Raw genomic sequence first — 12348 nt, 5'->3', positions numbered from 1 at the left:
CACACAAGGGCCCAAGAGGTAATTGGACCAATTCTACTTCTAAAACAGGTGGAATTGTGCATTATGATGAGCTATTGGATTGCAAAGGGCCCATATACTCTCTGTGCACAGGGGCCTTCTGTTGCCTGTGTCCGCCAGTGGTGCAGAGGTAGCTGCCAATCACCCAGGACCAGTCACTGGGCACTTAATACTGTAATAAGGGGGTTTCCCAAGAACTAAAATTCATTTTAATCAATAGAGTCTTGGGTGCTGCTTGACTGTTTTGCTAAGTACTAGCTATTGCAGATGAGCAATACCCCATCTCTCCTTAGAAATGCGTCACCCGGTTGTCTATCTCTCAAAATTTGGACCTTTAACTGCTGATTGGAAACAAGAATGTCCTAGTTCATGACAGAAAGCTGAGATCTCAGAAGTAGCGAGGGGAATCACTGAGCGCGGCCATATATTGCCCATGGCTTATACTTCTGTACTATTGGCACAAAAACGAAACAACGTCTGAAATGTACGTCAACCAGCACAGAAATCATGGGGCAGAAGACCCGTCCATGTGCCACGTGGGTATAACTATGTGTGATCTCATCGTTTCTGCATTGGAAAATCGGATATGTCAGAGATGGCTTGGAAACATTTCTTTTTTTATGCTCTTCAGATATCACCGTCAGTGACAATATTGGACTGCAGACTACATTTCAGATTTCGAAGCCGATAATCCAGGTGGCTACAGAGATCCTGGTGTGTGCAGGCTGCAGGACTCCCTCCCTCCATCCACTCCATGATTGTGCAATGATCTGCACCAGGCTTTCCCCATCGCCCATGCCACTTGTTCAGCATCTTGGCTGTCAGTGAGAGCAGACTCTGCTGCCTACATGATACAGGGCTGATGCTTGGTGCTTATGGACGAGGCATGGCTCCGAGCATCCTGCCTCTGAATGGAGTGATGTGGACAGAGCCATAGAGCCGAGCCGGATGATGGATCAGCCACGGGGGTCCTGGTGCTGTCACAGTCTCTGGTTAGCTGTACTGATGTATCTACGAGTCACATGTGAGTTATATTTATTCCTCATCATGCTCTATTAACAATAAATGTTCCCATAATTGCTTTATATATTACCTCCGACGAACGGATTTGTGACATACTGTATTTCTACGCAGACGTGCAGAAGTTATCTTATACTTTTTTTTCTGTTGTTTTTCTTTATTGTTATTTTATAACTGTACAATAATGACAATTCCGGACTTATTTTGTATGCGTCATTAGATATGAAAGGCCTTTTTTAGGACAATTTTCTCTCTGCATGAATAATTTTCTGGCAGCAGACTGAAGAATTAGGTGCAAATATCGTCTGCTACCATGCAATCAAGTCCAGGGTCCATTCTCCCCTCATAGTCTGTACATGGCAGTGTTAGAAAAGTTACTAAATAATACTCTGGTCATTAGTTAGAGGCATAGAAGGGATCGGTTGTCATACTGAACTACATTTTATATGATATAAGACAAACATATCCATTATTTATTCACACTTATTAAAAGGAATTAGTCACCAGGTTTTGCCAACTAAAAGCAGTATAATGTAATCTAACCTGAGAGCAGCAGAATGCAGAGACAGAGACTCTGATTCGTTTACTAGGCTGTTTGCTGCAGTTTTGATAAAATCACAGTTTATCTGCAGGAGATTATTACTAGTCTAGTAAACCTGCTGTCATTTAGTCCTCCATAGTCATGAGCTCTGTGTAACCCCGCCTCCACCACCGATTGGCAGCTTTCTGCCTATGCACAGTGTACAGTGAAGGCTGCCAATCAGTGGTGTTGACGGGCGGGGTTATACAGAGCTCAGCATTCAGAGAGCAGGGAGATCTGCAGCAGAGAAAACAGGGATTTTATCAAAATGGCAGCAAGTAAAGAAATAATACATAACTGGAATCAGGCCTCTGCCCATAAATCTTATTGTACTCAGATGGATATCAAAATTCTGGTGCCGGATTACCTTTAAGAATATACTGTATACCAACAATTATTTTATGTTTCCTTGGAAGGATTTGAACCCAGACCCAATTAAAGGGATTGTGTCATTAAAGTATACATTGCCTAAATCACAATCGTAGCCTCATACCGCACGGTAACAGCTTTGTCTAAAGATGCAGGTCTCGGAAAAATGACTGATAATAGATGAAAGAATTTGGTATATAGTGTGTACTTCCTGTAAAATGGAGTCAAAAGTGTGGTCCCGGTCTGGAGTCATGGAGTCCTGGCATAACAATGAAGCTCCAGTGGCCTCTGGTGTACAATATGTGCAGGGAACCTAATGACATGGGATTCGCCTATACATTGTGCCTATGCCCGAAGCTACTGGAGCTGGACAGTAATGCCAGGACTGCATGACTTCTGGGGCAAAAGGGGCATATTACAAAAGGCTTAAAATATTTGTGTTATTGATTTTAATGGTTATTGATTTTTACATTTTTTTTCCTCAGCCTTTAAAAAAGCAACATTTCAATTATTTTTGCATAAATAAGTGCTAAATTTGTCAAATGTATTAATTAAATGCAGAAAACACCCGAGAAAAAAAAACAAAAATAGCAGAAAAAAATCCATCAAAATAAAAACTCTTCAGTTTTCTGTGGCAGGTTTTTCTGCTAGAGAAATTCTCATGAAAAAACTCAGCATAAACCTACCCTGAAGCTAACCTTCATGACATATCAGACAGATACAACATTAAAAGCCTGGTAGGGTTTAGCAGCTAGTACTTTCCATTACATACAAAACTGTCCCCATTCCCATCCTGATTTCCATTTGGTAGTGAATGTACATAGATGAGTCTTGGCCAATCTCCAATGAAATGAACAAGCGCTGCATAAATCAAACATCTGACTTAGTGTTGTGTCTGATTATCATCCTCTAGAAATGGATTTTTGCACAACCCGTTAGGCTCAAGGTTCCAAGATGCTGACCTGACGGAGGCGCAAAAAGCAGTAATTGATGGAGATAAGATATTAGTGCAACATTAAAGGACTGTTTCTACATTTAAGATGATTAATTGCTTACTATGTAGTACAGAGCTGATCATTTCCACTACTACAACTACTATCATTCAATGGTTTCACTCATTTATATTATCAAATATGGGCAAGTCTGCAATTATGTTCCAGTACCAAGATCTGTTCCATCTAGCCAGACCATAAGAATGCAGTGCTAGTCAACAGCACCATTTATGTGTCTAACACAGAAATCTTGATATATGCACACACACGTACACAATATATAATGGGCGATAATAAGAGTAATACAGTATGTTATGACACTTACTACATTCAATGTGATACCTTTATTCAACACTCTATTTATGTATCCTTACTATCTGGCAGCGGAACAACTAATAGGACCTGTATATCTCAGCTTAACAGGCGTCAATCTCAGTATTAGACCTGTTCCCCTCGTACACTTTTATAGGGCCTCTGATTATTACACTGGCCCTATCGAGAGTCACCAGTATTTCCCGCTAAGCCTTAAGTCCCCAATATTGGAGTCACTTGGTACCCAGTATGTTTGTCGCACTGGTCGTCTTTCTTCCATGAAGCATGACCCTGGCCCACACCTTGTACCATATGTCAGGACTGGAAGTAAAGGCTCACTTCACCCCAGACTTCTCCTCAGCATGGCATACGTTCTGTCTCATCCAAAGATTAGTGTCCGACCACTGGCGGAGTATAGACATTGGATCTTGACCAGCGATGTCTGGACATTGGATCTTGACCGGCGAAGTCTGGACTTCGATACTTGACCAACGACATCTCGCCTCCTCTGGTATGCTGCAGTCACCCACAGGTAGCTTCACTCCGGGGATGACCAAAAAGCTTTTTGCACTGCTCACGCGTCCTCCCCTTCTCGCCAACTTCCCATTTCACCATTTTGACCTTTTTATATTTAGCAACTGCACTACAGTTGTCACGTGATCTGGCGTCCCCTTCAAGCTCTTCCCTCCGGGTATACTCTCCCCATCTTTTAGTTCCCGTCTGTTCGGTTCAACCAGCAGAAGGCAGCATTTGGTTGAGAGTGCTGTGGAACGTTAACTATCTCCATCTTCTGCTTTGCACCCTGTTAGACTTGGAATAAATTAGTGAGGATATGGTTGTTCTGTTTACGTAACTAAAATAAAAAAATAAAAGCAAAACAAAAAATGAAGAGGTATGCAGTTCTTCCGAAAAGACCAAACCTTCATTTATTACCCATGCATCTTTTCAGCTGCATGATCTTTTATCAATCTTGAAAAGCCTAATACAGTTGGAATATTGCATGGATAATAAACAACGGTTTGATCTTTCTTGAAATGCTACATCAATAGCCATTATCTTTATTTGTCATTTGGACCAGAGGACCGGATCCTAGGTCTTGCACCAATATTCTTTGTGTCCAATGCTACTTTCTTCCATTGTTTAAAAAGCAAAAACAAAGCCATAGAGAGTTAGCTGCCAGGCTTCTCTGCATAGTGTGTGGGCACTTTGCTCTTTAACGCTTTTTTCCATGATGAGTTTTTGGTGAGTTTTTTATGTTACATATTTTAGCCAGCATTTCTGCACCTCATGTTAATTAGGTTACTTTCTGGATTTTTAATTGTGGTTTTAGGGTGTTTTTCTTTACATGTATTGTTATCATGTTTGATGCTTCGCTTTTTGTCTCTTTTTGGTTTGCAGCTTTGTTTTTGATTAGTGATGAGCGAGTATACTCGTTGCTCAGGTTTTCCTGAGCACACTCGGGTGACCTCCAAGTATTTGTTATTGCTTGGAGATATAGTTTTCATCGCCTCAGCTGCATAATTTATGGCTTCCAGAATACATGTGAGGAATGTCTGTTTGTTAGGGAATTCCCACATGTATTCAACGTATCTGGAAGCTGTAAAACATGCAACTGAGGCAATGAAAACTATATCTCCGAGCAATAACAAATACTCGGAGGTCACCCGAGCGTGCTCGGGAAAACCCGAGCAACGAGTACACTCGCTCATCACTATTTTTGATACTTCCTGGTATTCAGCTTTGACAAAACTTTATTGATACAGTCATGTGTGGCATACAGTACATAGGTTTTTAGTGCGTTTCTGCAGTGGAAATGCACTAAAAACACTTTTTTTTTAACTTGTGGATTTTACGCATCTAGTGCAATTCTAAAAGGAAAATCCTAATATAAAACTCAGAGTCCTTACAAGAGAAATTGACATGTTGCAGAATCGAACTGCAGGTCAGTTTATGCAGCGTGAGAAAAGCACAGTGGGCATGAGATTTCTAAAAAATCTCATACACATTGCTGGACTCTATGATTTTTTATGCAGAGTCAAAAACTCACCAAAAACTCATCGTGGAAATTCAGCAAAAAACTTATTTTTTCAGAGTGAGAGACTCATGGTTATAAAGCTACTCACTATGATTCTCTAGTCAATTCTTCATCTGAAAATCAAATGGCGCAGACACAGTGAGCACCAATATCAATGTGAGCTTAAAGTTTATGTGCCCAAAGTAACACATGGAGGGATCAATGTTCAGTACGACAGATGAATGAATCCAGGGAGAGGAATTTGGAAACAATGAACCATAGTAATATAAAACATGACATTTTATTAAATATACAAAAAAATCAAGCATTAAAAAATGTAATACTTAAAAAGTGAGAAAACCAGCAATTGGCACCACACTCTAATTATATGACAGGGGTAATCACAGCGTACATCCCCGCCATAAAGACAAAACATTGGTCTGTTCCTTATTATACGTGTATATACATATAATAATAATCTTTATTTTTTTATAAATTGTTATAGAATGGCTGCCACAAATAATGCAATTCACATATGGAAGCAACAAAAGGGAAAAATGAAAGGGAGAAAGTACGGTATATTTAAATTACCTCCTGTAGAGTGTGGTGTCAGGCCCCGACGTACGTTTCGGCGTTTGAAGCCTTCTGGTGAATTTAACCAGATTTGAAGACCTTGTGTATGCTCCATATTCACTTGCATTCAATTCACTGCATCTGAATATAGCCTAAAGATTGTTTTAAACAGAATCATCTTTAAATTATGTTAAAAAAACAAGGCTTCTAAAATATGTATCAATACGTCACAATCACTGCTAATATTGTAATCACTTTACCCAACAATAATGTTCCAGAACCTGCGTAACCCTACTGGGTTGGTCTTTTTGGGGAGATCCTAACCTTTCTACTGTGGTTCATCTTCTATTTGTGATCCCAAAATATGATAGACTTCTTAAAAACAACTTTGTACTGTTGTGAACATCTTGTCAATATAATGATTAGTAATGAGCGAATATACTTATTACTCAAGATTTCCCAAGCAGGCTCGGGTGTCCTCCGAGTATTTTTTCATGCTCGGAGATTTAGTTTTCTTCACCGCAGCTGAATGATTTAGATCTGTTAGCCAGCATAAATACATGTGGGGCTTCCCTAGCAACCAGGCAACCCCCACATGTACTTATGCTGACTAACAGATATAAATCATTCAGCTGCGGCGAAGAAAACTAAATCTCCGAGCACTAAAAAATACTCGGAGGACACCCGAGCGTGCTCGAGAAATCTTGAGTAACGAGTATATTCGCTCATCACTAATAATGATCTATAAGTTTCTCCATCACTTACAATGACAAATTCATCAAAGAAAACAAAAGATCTCACACACTTCATAACCTTCAGCATAAAAGTCTTCTGACTGCATGAAATCAGACATGAGCCTTATTGCATTATTCCCAGGCAATCATAGAGTTAAATCCAGGACAAAGAAACTCTAAAGGGGCTCATATAATCTAGGTCACGTCTGTCACTGTTACTTAAGCTACAATCATTTCACATTTTTTACCTGTTAGAATTGATACATTATTTACCAAATATTCTTACAAAACACAATAATTTATTAACAAAAAATTTGCTTTGCGGAAACATATTATAACCAAGTAGCGCTCTGTAGTCTCCAGATGCAGGGTTGATTGAGACAACAGAGAAGAAGGAGCAGTAGCAGAGTATATAGTAATCCTTCAGTGATTTCAGATGTAAATCCCTTTTTACTGCCATTCCATTTTACAGAGATTTGCCTGTTTGTGTGTCTCATTATAGCTTAGTATTGTAATACTGTATCTGAGATGATTAACTACAGTGCTGCAGCCTGTTTATCTTTTGTATTGATAATAATCATACATGTCATGATGATGGCTGTATAATACAGACGGCTAGAACCTAAGAATCTCTTACAGGCAAAAATATGGTGTTATATAAAGATGAAAATGTCTCCATTCAGCAATAATTGACTTAGAAATTTCCCAGCATACAAATAATGAACAAGAACAGTACAAGAACAGACAAGGTGATGTCACAGTACAGAGATAGTGGACAATGTGATGTCACAGTACAAGAACAGACAAGGTGATGTCACAGTACAGAGATAGTGGACACTGTGATGTCACAGTACAAGAACAGACAAGGTGATGTCACAGAACAGAAATAGTGGACACTGTGATGTCACAGTACAAGAACAGACAAGGTGATGTCACAGTACAGAGATAGTGGACACTGTGATGTCACAGTACAAGAACGGACAAGGTGATGTCACAGTACAGAGATAGTGGACACTGATGTCGCAGTACAAGAACAGACAAGGTGATGTCACAGAACAGAGATCGTAGACACTGTGATGTCACAGTGCAAGAACAGACAAGGTGATGTCACAGTACAGAGATAGTGGACACTGTGATGTCACAATACAAGAACAGACAAGGTGATGTCACAGTACAGAGATAGTGGACACTGTGATGTCACAGTACAAGAACAGACAAGGTGATGTCACAGAACAGAGATCGTAGACACTGTTATGTCACAGTACAAGAACAGACAAGGTGATGACACAGTACAGAGATAGTGGACACTGTGATATCACAATACAAGAACAGACAAGGTGATGTCACAGTACAGAGATAGTGGACACTGTGATGTCACAGTACAAGAACAGACAAGGGGATGTCACAGAACAGAGATAGTGGACACTGTGATGTCGCAATGCAAGAGCAGACAAGGTGATGTCACAGAACAGAGATCGTAGACACTGTGATGTCACAGTACAAGAACAGACAAGGTGATGTCACAGTACAGAGATAGTGGACACTGTGATGTCACAATACAAGAACAGACAAGGTGATGTCACAGTACAGAGATAGTGGACACTGTGATGTCACAATACAAGAACAGACAAGGTGATGTCACAGAACAGAGATAGTGGACACTGTGATGTCACAGTACAAGAACAGACAAGGTGATGTCACAGAACAGAGATCGTAGACACTGTGATGTCACAGTACAAGAACAGACAAGGTGATGACACAGTACAGAGATAGTGGACACTGTGATGTCACAATACAAGAACAGACAAGGTGATGTCACAGTACAGAGATAGTGGACACTGATATCACTGTAAAGGAACACACAAGGTGATGTCACAGTACAGAGATATTGGACACTGTGATGTCACAGTACAAGAACAGACAAAGTAATCTCACAGCACAGATACTGGACAATGTGATGTCACAGTACAAGAACAGACAAGGTGATGTCATAGTACAGAGATAGTGGACACTGTTATGTCGCAGTACAAGAACAGACAAGGTGATGGCACAAAACAGAGATCGTAGACACTGATGTTACAATACAAGAACAGACAAGGTGATGTCACAGTACAGAGATAGTGGACACTGTGATGTCGCAGTACAAGAACAGACAAGGTGATGTCACAGAACAGAGATCGTAGATACTGTGATGTCACAGTACAAGAACAGACAAGGTGATGTCACAGTACATAGATAGTGGATAATGTGATGTCACAGTACAAGAACAGACAAGGTGATGTCACAGAACAGAGATAGTGGACACTGTGATGTCACAGTAAAGGAACAGACAAGGTGATGTCACAGTACAGAGATATTGGACACTGTGATGTCATAGTACAAGAACAGACAAGATGATGTCACAGTACAGAGATAGTGGACACTGTGATGTCACAGTACAAGAACAGACAAGTTGATATCAAAGTACAGAGATAGTGGACACTGTGATGTCACAGTACAAGAACAGACAAGGTAATGTCACAGAACAGAGATCGTAGACACTGTGATGTCACAGTACAAGAACAGACAAGGTGATGTCACAGTACAGAGATAGTGGACACTGTGATGTCACAATACAAGAACAGACAAGGTGATGTCACAGAACAGAGATAGTGGACACTGTGATGTCGCAGTACAAAAACAGACAAGGTGATGTCACAGAACAGAGATCGTAGACACTGTGATGTCACAGTACAAGAACAGACAAGGTGATGTCACAGTACAGAGATAATGGACACTCTGATGTCACAGTACAAGAACAGACAAGGTGATGTCACAGTACAGAGATAGTGGACACTGTGATGTCACAGTAAAGGAACAGACAAGGTGATGTCACAGTACAGAGATATTGGACACTGTGATGTTACAGCACAAGAACAGACAAAGTAATCTCACTATTCAGAGATAGTGGATAATGTGATGTCACAGTACAAGAACAGACAAGGTGATGTCACAGAACAGAGATAGTGGACACTGTGATGTCACAGTACAAGAACAAACAAGGTGATGTCACAGTACAGAGATATTGGACACTGTGATGTCACAGTGCAAGAACAGACAAGATGATGTCACAGTACAGAGATAGTGGACACTGTGATGTCACAGTACAAAAACAGACAAGTTGATATCAAAGTACAGAGATAGTGGACACTGTGATGTCACAGTACAAGAACAGACAAGGTGATGTCACAGAACAGAGATCGTAGACACTGTGATGTCACAGTACAAGAACAGACAAGGTGATGTCACAGTACAGAGATAGTGGACACTGTGATGTCACAGTAAAGGAACAGACAAGGTGATGTCACAGTACAGAGATAGTGGACACTGTGATGTCACAGTACAAGAACAGACAAATTGATATCAAAGTACAGAGATAGTGGACACTGTGATGTCACAGTAAAGGAACAGACAAGGTGATGTCACAGTACAGAGATATTGGACACTGTGATGTTACAGCACAAGAACAGACAAAGTAATCTCACTATTCAGAGATAGTGGATAATGTGATGTCACAGTACAAGAACAGACAAGGTAATGTCACAGAACAGAGATAACAGACCCAGAGATGTCACAGTACAGGAATAATGGACACAGTGATGTCACAGCACAGGAATAACAGACACAGTGATGTCACAGTACAGGAATAATGGACACAGTGATGTCACAGATCCCAGGTCCAGTGATGTCACAGAACAGGAATAACAGACCCAGTGATGTCACAGTGCAGGAATAACAGACCCAGTGTTGTCACAGTACAGGAATAACAGACACAGTGATGTCACAGTACAGGAATAACAAACAAAGTGATGTCACAGTACTGGAATAATGGACACAGTGATGTCACAGTACAGGAATAACAGACACAGTGATGTCACAGTACAGTTATAATGGATCCAGTGATGTCACAGTACAGGAATAATGGATCCAGTGATGTCACAGTACAGGAATAATGGATCCAGTGATGTCACAGTACAGGAATAACGGATCCAGTGATGTCACAGTACATGAATAATGGACACAGTGATGTAACAGTACAGGAATAATGGACACAGTGATGTCACAGTACAGGAATAATGGACACAGTGATGTCACAGTTTATAGTCCTTTTACTAGGCACTGCTCCTAATAGCCAGCTTCCTACTCCACAATGATGAGGGGCAAATACCCCGAAACAGCTATCTGTGGATGGATACCATGTTTTGGCATAGGTGGTTTTCCTTTTTGGATGCTGCCCTTCCCGTGGTTGTTCCTTCCCGGTGAAAGACCAGGCTATTTATTGCTTGCGTTGAGAAACACGTGATGGTGTCTCCGCGGCTTTTCTACATGCATTTGCATATTTCCCATAAGGGATGGGGGCAGTGTTCTGGATCACTGCGTTGAGAAACACGTGATGGTGTCTCCGCAGCTATTCTACATGCATTTGCATATTTCCCATAAAGGATGGGGGCAGTGTTCTGGATCACTGCGTTGAGAAACACGTGATGGTGTCTCCGCGGTGTTGGATGTTTTGATCTACCCGAGGTCATTCATCCTTATGTTTATAGTCCTTTTACTAGGCACTGCTCCTAATAGCCAGTTTCCTACTCCACACTGATGAGGGGCAAATACCCCGAAACAGCTGTCTGTGGATGGATACCATGTTTTGGCATAGGTGGTTTTCCTTTTGGATGCTGCCCTTCCTGTGGTTGTTTCTTCCCGGTGAAAGACCTGGCTATTTATTGCTTACATTGAGAAACACGTGATGGTGTCTCCGCGGCTTTTCTACATGCATTTGCATATTTCCCATAAGGGATGGGAGTAGTGTTCTGGATCACTGCATTGAGAAACATGTGTCTCCACGGTGTTGGATGTTTTGATCTCCCCGAGGTCATTCATCCTTATGTTTATAGTACAGGAATAACAGACCCAGTGACGTAACAGTACAGGAATAAAGGACACAGTGATGTCACAGTACAGGAATAATGAACACAGTGATGTCACAGTACAAGAATAATGGACCCAGTGACGTAACAGTACAGGAATAAAGGACACAGTGATCTCACAGTACAGGAATAACAGACACAGTGATGTCACAGTACAGGAATAACAGACCCAGTGATGTCACAGTACAGGAATAACAGGCCCAGTGATGTGATACTACAGGAATAATGGATCCAATGATGTCACAGTACAGCAATAACAAACACAGTGATGTCATAGTACTGGAATAATGGATCCAGTGATGTCACAGTACAGGAATAATGGATCCAGTGATGTCCATGTACAGCAATAATGGACACAGAGATGTCACAGTGCAGGAACAGCAGGCACAGTGATGTCACAGTACAGGAATAATGGATCCAGTGATGTCACAGTATAGGAATAATGGATCCAGTGATGTCACAGTACAGGAATAATGGACACAGTGATGTCACAGTGTAGGAATAATGGACACAGTGATGTCACAGTACAGGAATAACAGACCCAGTGATGTCACAGTACAGGAATAGCAGGCCCAGTGATGTCACAGTACAGGAATAACAGACACAGTGATGTCACAGTACAGGAATAACAGACCCAGTGATGTCACAGTACAGGAATAACAAACACAGTGATGTCATAGTACAGGAATAACAGACCCAGTGATGTCACAGTACAGGAATAACAGACACAGTGATGTCACAGTACAGGAATAACAGGCCCAGTGATGTCACA

At 41.0% G+C, this 12348-nt stretch overlaps 1 protein-coding gene across 2 annotated transcripts in view; it reads left to right on the top strand.

Moving 5' to 3' along the window:
- The first annotated feature begins 720 nt into the window (after positions 1-720).
- CRB1 (crumbs cell polarity complex component 1) overlaps positions 721-12348 on the top strand; it is a 189886-nt gene continuing 178258 nt past the window's right edge. Inside the window, exon 1 of one of the 2 annotated variants that reach the window (XM_069737364.1) lies at positions 721-1042. In XM_069737364.1, coding sequence (XP_069593465.1) covers positions 967-1042 — 76 coding nt within the window. In that variant the 5' untranslated portion in view covers positions 721-966. The remainder of the gene's footprint in view (positions 1043-12348) is intronic. The other variant, XM_069737362.1, reaches the window with a different exon arrangement.

This window comes from Ranitomeya imitator, chromosome 8 (assembly GCF_032444005.1).
Source record: "Ranitomeya imitator isolate aRanImi1 chromosome 8, aRanImi1.pri, whole genome shotgun sequence".
Taxonomy (NCBI): Eukaryota; Metazoa; Chordata; class Amphibia; order Anura; family Dendrobatidae; genus Ranitomeya; species Ranitomeya imitator.
The sequence above is the reverse complement of the archived record's forward strand: the minus strand, read 5'-3'. Positions and strand labels throughout refer to the sequence as shown.